Genomic DNA, 11,033 nt, shown 5'->3' with positions numbered 1-11,033 from the left:
GGAGCTGGTATATTCAGACTTTTGTCCCAGGACATCTCCGGCTCTAAGACTTCTATATCCAATTCTGGGGCATTGGGTGTCTCCGTGGCTGGGTATGCCGGTATATCTGACCCTTGGGATTTGGGCTTCTCCTTCTGGACTCCGTCTATAACTAGCTCTTGGGCTGTTGCTATCTTCTGCTCTGACCCTTCTCACATATCAGATTCATATAAGAGAACTAGGGTTCTCTTTCTCTGAAATTGCTGGTAGAGCCGTCCCTTTGGATGTGGATTTTTCTTTTTGGTCTCCTGCTGTAACCAACTCTTGGGCTGTTTTCATTTCCTGCTCTGGAACACTGGGAATCCCCTGCCCTGAGGTAGGTGTTATATCCACCCCTGGGGCTACAGGCTTATCCTGCTCTGTGCCTGTTGGTACATTCAACAATTGGGGTATGGACATCTCCTGCCCTGTAGGAGCTGGTATATTCAGACATTTGGCCATGGGCATCTCCAACTCTGATGTATCTATAGCCAGTGTTGAGGCACTGGGTGTCTCCTTGTCTAGGAATGTTGATATATCTGAACCTTGGGATTTAGGCATCTCCTTGTGGTTTCCTTCTATAACCAACTATTGGGTTGTTATCTCCTGCTCTGACCCTTTTGGCATATCAGACTCTGGGGTACTAGGTGTCTCTCTCAGAGTCTGCTGATATATCTGTCCCTTGGGATGTGGACATTTCCTTCTGGTCTCCTGCTGTAACCAACTTTTCGACTGTTTTCATTTCCTGCCCTGGAACACTGGGAATCCCTTGCCCTGAGGTAGGTGTTATATCCACCCCTATGGCTCCAGGCATATCCTGCCCTGTGGCTGTTGGTACATTCAACCCTTGGGCCTTAGACATCTCCTTTCCTGCAGGAGCTGGTATATTCAGACTTTTGTCCAAGGACATTGCCAGCTCTGAGATTTCAATATCCAATGCTGGGGCACTGGGTGTCTCCTTGGCTGGGTCTGCCGGTATATCTGACCCTTGGGATTTGGGCTTCTCCTTCTGGACTCCTTCTATAACCAACTCTTTGGCTGTTTTCTCCTGCTCTGACCCTTCTGGCATATCAAACTCTGGGACATTAGGTGTCTCTTTCTCAGCGTCTGCTGATATATCTGGCCCTTGGGATGTGGATATTTCTTTTTGGTCTCTTACTGTAACCAACTCTTTCGCTGTCGTTATCTCCTGCTTTGAGGCTCCTGGAATATCAGACACTGGGGGACTGGGTGTTTCTTTCCCCGAGTCTGATGGTACATGCGTCCCTGGGGATGTGTGGATTCCCTTCCGAACGTCTTCTGCTAAAACCAACTCTTTGGCGGCTGTTCTCTCCTGATCTGACCCTTCTTGCATATCAAACTCTGGGACACTAGTTGTCTCTTTCTCAGAGTCTGCTGATATATCTGTCCCTTGGGATGTGGACATTTCCTTCTGGTCTCCTGCTGTAACCAACTTTTCGACTGTTTTCATTTCCTGGCCTGGAACACTGGGAATCCCTTGCCCTGAGGTAGCTATTATATCCACCCCTGGGGCTTCAGGCTTATCCTGCTCTGTGGCTGTTGGTTCATTCAACACTTGGTGCATGGACTTCTCCTGTCCTGTAGGAGCTGGTATATTCAGACTTTTGGCCATGGGCATCTCCAACTCTGATGTTTCTATATCCAATGTTGAGGCACTGGGTGTCTCCTGGTCTAGGAATGCTGATATATCTGAACCTTGGGATTTAGGGATCTCCTTGTGGACTTCTTCTATAACCAACTCTTTGGCTGTTGTTCTCTCCTGATCTGACCCTTCTGGCATATCAAACCCTGGGGTACTAGGAATCTCTTTCTCTGAATCTCCTGATATATCTGGCCCTTGGGATGTGGACATTTCATTTTGGTCTCTTACTGTTATTAACTCTTTATCTGTCTTAATCTCCTGCTTTGAGGCCCCTGGAATATCAGACCCTGTGGCACTGGGTGTTTCTTTCCCGGAGTCTGATGGTACATCCATCCCTGGGGATGTGTGGATTCCCTTCTGAAGGTCTTCTGCTAAAACCAGCTCTTTGGCTGTTGTTCTCTCCTGATCTGACCCTTCTGACATATCAAACTCTGGGACATAAGGCGTCTCTTTCTCAGCGTCTGCTGATATATCTGTCCCTTGGGACATGGAAATTTCCTTCTTGTCTCCTGCTGTAACCAACTCTTGGGCTGTTTTCATTTCCTGCTCTGGAACACTGGGAATCCCCTGCCCTGAGGTAGCTGCTATATCCACCCCTGGGGCTGCAGGCCTATCCTGCTCTGTGGCTGTTGGTACATTCAACACTTGGGGCACAGACATCTCCTGCCCTGTATGAGCTGATATATTCAGACTTTTGGCCATGGGCATCTCCAAATCTGATGTTTCTATATCCAATGTTGAGGCACTGGGTGTCTCCTGGTCTAGGAATGCTGATATATCTGAACCTTGGGATTTAGGGATCTCCTTGTGGACTTCTTCTGTAACCAACTCTTTGGCTGTTGTTCTCTCCTGATCTGACCCTTCTGGCATGTCAAACTCTGGGACACTAGGTGTCTCTTTCTCAGAGTCTGCTGATATATCTGTCCCTTGGGATGTGGACATTTTGTTCTGGTCTCCTACTGTAACCAACTCTTCGGTTGTTGTTCTCTCCTGATCTGACCCTTCTAGCATATCAAACTCTGGGACATTAGGTGTCTCTTTCTCCGAGTCTGCTGATATATCTATCCCTTGGGATGTGGATATTTCGTTTTGGTCTCTTGCTGTAAACAACTCTTTAGCTGTCGTTATCTCCTGCTTTGAGGCTCTTGGAATATCGGACCCTGGGGCACTGGGTGTTTCTTTCTCTGAGTCTGATGGTACATCTGTCCCTGGGGATGTGTGGATTCCCTTGCGAAGGTTTTCTTCTAAAACCAGCTCTTTGGCTGTTGTTCTCTCCTGTTCTGACCCTTCTAGCATATCAAACTCTGGGACACTAGGTGTCTCTTTCTCAGAGTCTGCTGATATATCTGTCCCTTGGGATGTGGACATTTCGTTCTGGTCTCCTGCTGTAACCAACTCTTCGGCTGTTGTTCTCTCCTGATCTGACCCTTCTAGCATATCAAACTCTGGGACACTAGGTGTCTCTTTCTCAGAGTCTGATGATATTTCTGTCCATTGGGATGTGGATTTTTCTTTTTGGTCTCCTGCTGTAACCAACTCTTGGGCTGTTTTGATTTCCTGTCCTGGAACACTGGAAATCGCCTGTCCTGAGGCAGTTGTTATATCCACCCCTGGGGCTGCAGGCTTATCCTGCCCTGTGGCTGTTGGTACATTCAACCCTTGGGCCATAGTCATCTCCGTCCCGGCAGGTATATTCAGATTTTTGGTCATGGGCATGTCCAACTCTGATGTTTCTATATGCAATTTTGAGGCACTGTGTGTCTCCTGGTCTAGGAATGCTGATATATCTGAACCTTGGGATTTAGGGATCTCTTTGTGGACTTCTTCTATAACCAACTCTTTGGCTGCTGTTATCTCCTGATCTGAGCCTTCTGGCATATCAAACCCTGGGGTACTAGGTATCTCTTTCTCTGAGTCTCCTGATATATCTGTCCCTTTGGATGTGGACATTTCATTTTGGTCTCTTACTGAAACCAACTCTTTATCTGTCGTTATCACCTGCTTTGAGGCTCCTGGAATATCGGACCCTGGGGCACTGGGTGTTTCTTTCCCTGAGTCTGATGGTACATGCGTCCCTGGGGATGTGTGGATTCCCTTCTGAAGGTCTTCTGCTAAAACCAGCTCTTTGGCTGTTCCTTCTGGCATATCAAACTCTGGAACACAAGGCATCTCTTTCTCAGAGTCTGCTGATATATCTGTCCCTTGTGATGTGGATATTTCTTTTTGGTCTCTTGCTGTAACCAACTCTTTAGCTGTCGTTATCTCCTGCTTTGAGGCTCCTGGAATATCGGACCCTGGGGCACTGGGTGTTTCTTTCCCTGAGTCTGATGGTACATCCGTCCCTGGGGATGTGAGGATTCCCTTCCGAAGATCTTCTGCTAAAACCAACTCTTTGGCTGTTGATCTCTCCTGATCTGACCCTTCTGGCATAACAAACTCTGGGACACAAGGCATCTCTTTCTCAGAGTCTGCTGATATATCTGTCCCTTGGGATGTGGATTTTTCTTTTTGGTCTCCTGCTGTAACCAACTCTTGGGCTGTTTTCATTTCCTGCTCTGGAACACTGAGAATCCCCTGCCCTGAGGTAGCTGCTATATCCACCCCTGGGGCTGCAGGCTTATCCTGCTCTGTGGCTGTTGGTACATTCAACACTTGGGGCATGGACTTCTCCTGCCCTGTAGGAGCTGGTATATTCAGAATTTTGGCCATGGGCATCTCCATCTCTGATGTTTCTATATCCAGTGTTGAGGCACTGGGTGTCTCCTGGTCTAGGAATGCTGGTATATCTGAACCTTGGGATTTAGGGATCTCCTTGTGGACTTCTTCTATAATCAACTCTATGGCTGTTGTTCTTTCCTGATCTGACCCTTCTGGCATATCAAACCCTGGGGTACTAGGTATCTCTTTCTCTGAGTCTCCTGATATATCTGGCCCTTGGGATGTGGACATTTTGTTCTGGTCTCCTGCTGTAACCAACTCTTCGGTTGTTGTTCTCTCCTGACCTGACCCTTCTAGCATATCAAACTCTGGGACATTAGGTGTCTCTTTCTCTGAGTCTGCTGATATATCTATCCCTTGGGATGTGGATATTTCGTTTTGGTCTCTTGCTGTAACCAACTCTTTAGCTGTCGTTATCTCCTGCTTTGAGGCTCCTGGAATATCTGACCCTGGGGCACTGGGTATTTCTTTCTCTGAGTCTGATGGTACATCCGTCCCTGGGGATGTGTGGATTCTCTTGCGAAGGTTTTCTTCTAAAACCAGCTCTTTGGCTGTTGTTCTCTCCTGATCTGACCCTTCTGGCATATCAAACTCTGGGACACTAGGTGTCTCTGAGTCTGATGATATTTCTGTCCCTTGGGATGTGGACATTTCCTTCTGGTCTCCGGCTGTAACCAACTCTTGGGCTGTTTTCATTTCCTGCACTGGAACACTGAGAATCCCCTGCTCTGAGGTAGCTATTATATCCACCCCTGGGGCTTCAGGCTTATCCTGCTCTGTGGCTGTTGGTACATTCAACCCTTGGGCCATAGTCATCTCCTTCCCGGCAGGTATATTCAGATTTTTGGTCATGGGCATCTCCAACTCTGATGTTTCTATATCCAGTGTTGAGGCACTGGGTGTCTCCTGGTCTAGGAATGCTGATATATCTGGCCCTTGGGATTTAGGGATCTCCTTGTGGTTTCCTTCTATAACCAACTCTTTGGCTGTTTTCTCCTGTTCTGACCCTTCTGGCATATCAGGCTCTGGGACACTAGGTGTTTCTTTCTCTGAGTCTGCTAATATATCTGTCCCTTGGGATGTGGATATTTCCTTCTGGTCTCTTACTGTAACCAACTCTTGGGCTTTTGTCATTTCCTGTCCTGGAACACTGGGAATCTGACCCTTGGGCATCTCCTTCTGGACTCCTTCTATAACCAACCCTATAGCTGTTATTAGCTCCTGCGGTGAGGCTGCTGCTAAATGAGACCCTGGGGCACTGGGTGTCCTCTGCCCTGTGGTTGCTGATATATCTGAGCCTTGGGTTATGGGCATCTCCTTTCCTGGGGCATTTGTTATTTCATTGCTGGAACCTGCTGCTTTATCCAACTTTACAGTTGTCATAATTTCCTTCCCTAATGCTACTGCCATATCCAACTCTGCAGGTGTCTCTTTTACAGGACCTGCTGCTTCATTCATGCCTCTGTCTGTGGGTACTTCCTGCTCCTGGGTAGCACATGTTTCCTGCCCTGTGGTTGATGGTGTATCTTGTTTTGGGGCTGTGGATAGCTGCTGTCCAGGATCTGCTGATGTCTTCTGCTGTAGGGCTGCAGGTTTCTCCTTCCCTGGTTCATCCCTTGTCTCTTGCACCAATTCTCTCACTGCCTCTGACTTTGTGATGCTTGACGTCTCCTGCTCTGTGTGTGTCTTTATATTCTGACCCGGTAAGACTGGTTTCTCCTTGCCGTTGGTAATGATGGATGGATAATGTTGTTCTTCTGAATTTTTTTTTCCTTGGAGATCTAAAGAAATGATAAATGGTTACCCACACATCTGTCATCATATGGAAACATTTTATCCACTAAGTTTGCCCATTTATTTCCTGCTTACAATGCTGCCACATATCCTAGTCAAGTGCTGATCTCTTTCCCTTCATCAGACACTATTCAGAAGGGTTATCTAGCTAACTTATATTGCTGTTTTAATTTCCTCCCCTTTCCCTCACTGCAAAGCAGCTAGAGTTTGTCTGGGAAAATTGTTGCCTGCAAAAAGTTTTGCTGGCTACAAAAGAGGCAGCACTGTGGAGTTCCCATGGAGCAGTCAGCATTGAAATTCAGCGCTGGCCACCTAAAGTTTCCCCGGTGATTCTGGCTAGCCAGATAGCAGGACTAAAGTTACTTAGACAACTTTAGACTGGATACTCAGTGGCACATTTTTCATGTGTTAAAAAGCTAGTGCACATTCCTAGAACAATTCCTAGAACATTCCTAGAACAAGATGTGATGCCTATCATGAAACTCGGTATAACAAAAACAATAAAACAATAAATAAATAGAACAAGGTAACACACATAGGTTATCTGAAAGGAATCGCAGAGCAAAAATACGCACACACATATTGCCCAGCCAGACAAACCTAATGTTATCTGGGTAGGTTTAGGACTACCTTGTGGCATGCATAAAGTTATCTGGATGCCTTACCCAGATTACTCTGAATCTCAAAGTTAATCGGGTAAGTTATCCAACTATGTTGGGCCCGTGATTGATCTGGATTTTTTTGGCTAATGTGGCCCAGCTCCTAAATTCTTGTCTCTATGCCACTAGTAGTGGTAATCTTAAACTTTCCCCAAATTTCTCACTTAACCTCTTCCGTTGATCATAGAGGGAGGATGGCAGTGCAGAACAGGATGGGCACTGTTGACCTAGGTTATTCCTTTGAAGTCGTGTATAGAGCGTGCCCTGTGTACATGCAAGGCTTGAGTTCTGTGCCCTTTTTCTAGGAAGTTTGGGTTCATAGGGGGTAGGAGCCTTCCTGGGCTCTTGGTATATGCCTATAGGCCTGCTGGGTCTTCCAGTCCAGCCAGCGCCTCCTCCTCTAGCATGATTACTGCTGTGCCAAAGAACCTGCTCCTAGGCACTAAGGCCTAGTAGTTTAAGCAGAGCCCTAGGGGATTGTGGACACAATTCCTCAAGGTCCCCTGTTGCTGATGGACTCAGGGTTACTAGTGAGTACTGCCTCGTGGTAATAGGGGATCAAAGATGGAGATTGCACTTTCCATCTTTTTTTGATTACTGGAACTACTTCAAGTTGTGTTGGCTGTGCTGCTGTAGAGATTTTGGGATCAGTTTTGTTTCCCCAAGGCTGTTCATTGTTTTGTTTTTTTCTGCTGTTTGGATCTGGTGTCTGACTATTGGTTTTGTAATTACTGCTAATTATAAAAGTTAACAAGTTGGGATAATACTTTATTGTGTGAGACTATGGTTGTGACTCCCAGGGACCGGGGTTTGAAAGAGAAAAAAAAGAGGCAATCTGAAGGAAGTCGAAGAAGGACTGCAGTGCTTCTCTCAGACGATCACAAGAGATGAAAGGCGTTTTGTTTCCCTGTTCCTTGTCCTGCAGAAAAATACACGCACTGCCAGCTAAGCCGGGTGCAATCCAATACCTTAACCAATCATTGTTTTGGGAACTCACAGGGCAGGTGCCAGGACCACAAAAGAACAAACAAACACCAGGATTCTTTATTTTGTGCCCCTAGCAAGGGTTAAACTAAAATGTTACCCAGATAAACTGGTCAAACTGTCTCAGTATCGACCTTCTTACTTCTCAGCAAAGGAAGAGATTGCTCAAACATCTGAATCCAAAGAGATAAAATTCAGACTTTCCCCAAAGGACTTGGATCAAGGCATTATACAAACGTACTCTGAATATCACCAGGGAAAGCAGGGCGGAAGTCTTCCTGCATGGTCCTGAGTTTGCCTGTAACCTCCTGAAAACCAAAGAAGCAAAAGAAAAAGGAATTTAAAGACACAGACACACTCAATTCCCCACTGACGTATTTGCACGAACAACACAAAGAGCTCACATTCCAGATTCTGCAGGGAGGGACTGGTGGTAGCTCAAGTATCTTCCAAACAATGGCTATGTTGTCATTTCTCTTTTCCTACCACAGAACAGGTATTTCACAGGCAGCAGCAGCAGTGCAAGCTTCTCTCTCTCACACACACACAGCACAGACCCCAGCAGTGCAAGCTCCCCCCCCACACACAGACCCCCAGCAGTGCAAGCTCCCCCCCCACACACACAGACCCCCATCAGTGCAAGCTCCCCCACACACAGCACCCAGCAGTGCAAGCTCCCCCCCACACACAGCACCCAGCAGTGCAAGCTCCCCCCCCCCACACACACACAGCACCCAGCAGTGCAAGCTCACACCCACACACACACAGCACCCAGCAGTGCAAGCTCACACCCACACACACACAGCACCCAGCAGTGCAAGCTCCCCCCCACACACAGCACCCAGCAGTGCAAGCTCCCCCCCCCACACACACACACCACCCAGCAGTGCAAGCTCCCCCCCCCACACACACACACCACCCAGCAGTGCAAGCTCCCCCACCACACACACAGCACCCAGCAGTGCAAGCTCCCCCCCACACACAGACCCCCAGCAGTGCAAGCTCCCCCCCCACACACACAGACCCCCAGCAGTGCAAGCTCACACCCACACAGCACCCAGCAGTGCAAGCTCTCACACACACACAGCACCCAGCAGTGCAAGCTCCCCCACACACAGCACCCAGCAGTGCAAGCTCCCCCCCCCACACACACACACAGCACCCAGCAGTGCAAGCTCCCCCCCCCCCCCACACACAGCACCCAGCAGTGCAAGCTCCCCCCCCCACACACACACACCACCCAGCAGTGCAAGCTCCCCCCACACACACACCACCCAGCAGTGCAAGCTCCCCCACCACACACACACACAGCACCCAGCAGTGCAAGCTCCACCACACACACACAGCACCACCACAACAGAACAGATACAGCATGAGCATTAGCAGCGTTAGTTTTTGTACATCATTTCAAAAACTCTTTTACTTGTTCTCCGCTATTGCAGTGGTTCATGATGGACAGGGTGTCCCTTGCCGACTCAGTCAGGGAGCTTTGATCACTGTGGTTTGAAGAATCGGGACCTCTCCCAGATTTAGGTTCAGCAGCAGCTGCTTCTTGCAGACGTGCAGCCTCAAGAGAAGCGACCTGCTCCTCTAACTTGTTCATGTATCCCAAAATTTCCTTTTCTGTGGTGAGGACTGTGCCGTAGAAACCCACCAGGATTAGCTGAGTGGGGCAGGTTAGGTTTGGAAGCACGTGGATCTCGATGAGCTTCCAGGGCCGGTTGAGTTCCCTCTGCTGCATATCTACGAAATCCAGCAGCAGCAGCTGCAGCGTCCGCACAGAGTGGGGTATAGCAATGGATCTCTCACAGATCACTTCTTTCAGCCAAGCCTTTGCATGATCGATTGCTTCCGCCGTCATCCCGAAGAGCCTGATCTGCTCTCCAGCCTGCAGCCCCGCCATTATGTCATGGGCAAAGAAGATATTCTGAACAAACACATCCTCATTCATGGACCTGAGAAAAGAGGCCTGGCGTTCTGTCAGCGGCGCCTCCTCCCAGCGGATGGCGCTCACCAGGTCGTTGCAGTGCTCCTCCACGGCTGCCACAGTTTCCCTGGGGCCTGCCAAGAGAATGGAGGCGTTGGGAGCCTGCGAGGCCTCCACGCCGGGGAACAGCCCTTCCTGCCCGAGGTATTTTAGGACCATGACGGATATTGCCCAGCTGCCTGCCTGCCAATGTTTTGTCACGGGCTCTTGCTGGAAAGCCAAGCCCTGGAGGGTTCTGAGGAGCTCCATCACTTCCGGCCTGCGCCCCACCAGTTTCTTCCGCTTGCAGACGCGGATGGACTTGTGTCTCGCCAACAGCTGGCGATGTTGGTTCAGGAGCAGCTCCACCAGGGAGGCGTCCCCGGCCTCCTGTGCCGCGTAATTATCCCGTATCATCTCGTAAGCTGCCAAGACGGCTCCCGCCCAGCTCCTCAAGCTTTCCTCGGAGCACGTTCCGGACGCCAAGGAGGCAAGGTGCAGTGCTCGCCCGGCCCCGCCTGCTGAAACGCGCCCTCCAAACGGCCTCAGCCTGCCGCAGAAATCTCTGTGGGCATCCGTGCAGGCAGCAAGGTAGCCCAGGAATACTTCGTCTTCCATGACACACAAACCCAGATTTTCTAGAACAGATGAAAAAGAGAAAACAAAACAAAACAAAAAAAGAGTTACCAGTACTCAATGATACAGTTAGTTTAGGTTGGAAGATGACCCAACGCTCCCTTTAAGTCCGAAAGCTCTCTTTATGGGATGATCCAGGGAAAGGTGAAAAATAAAAAACATATACAACTGTAGCCAGGTCTGCAGCAGTGGAAAAAAAAAAAATCCCTTCCCAGCCCCCGGTCAGTTCAGAATAACTGGATTAATGCTTTTCCCTTAACAACCATTTTTTCAAATGATTTATATTTTTCTCCAAAGTTTTATGATTGAGGCCAATGCTGCAGCGAGGTTGCTTTTCCCTGCAAGTTGCTCTTTGCAATTTGAATTTTAAGATTTTAAGGGTTGTAATGCTAGCAGGCCGCTGCAGTCTTGTGTGCTGGCTGCAGCGCATGGCTCAATACACAACTGTTCAGGTGTTTTGGACGCGCATGTCCCAAAACACCCATCCAACCAAGCGCGCAGCTACTGGCGCTCATCACATGGAAATCCATACTGACGAGGCTATGAGCTATTTCCCTCCGATGCAAATAAAAAAATGTGCTCCCGATGCTCACAT

At 48.7% G+C, this 11,033-nt stretch overlaps 1 protein-coding gene across 1 annotated transcript in view; it reads right to left on the bottom strand.

Annotated features, from left to right (window-relative positions):
* Window positions 1–635: 635 nt before the first annotated feature.
* Window positions 636–11,033, bottom strand: part of LOC115096343 — a 43,601-nt gene continuing 33,203 nt past the window's right edge. The window contains exons 7-9 of the mRNA XM_029610802.1: window positions 9,260–10,440; window positions 8,078–8,144; window positions 636–6,180 (exon numbers count right to left, since the gene is read on the bottom strand). Of these exons, the coding sequence (XP_029466662.1) occupies window positions 662–6,180; window positions 8,078–8,144; window positions 9,260–10,440 (6,767 nt within the window). The 3' untranslated portion in view covers window positions 636–661. The remainder of the gene's footprint in view (window positions 6,181–8,077; window positions 8,145–9,259; window positions 10,441–11,033) is intronic.

This window comes from Rhinatrema bivittatum, chromosome 8, assembly GCF_901001135.1.
Source record: "Rhinatrema bivittatum chromosome 8, aRhiBiv1.1, whole genome shotgun sequence".
NCBI classification, from domain to species: Eukaryota; Metazoa; Chordata; class Amphibia; order Gymnophiona; family Rhinatrematidae; genus Rhinatrema; species Rhinatrema bivittatum.
The sequence above is the reverse complement of the archived record's forward strand: the minus strand, read 5'-3'. Positions and strand labels throughout refer to the sequence as shown.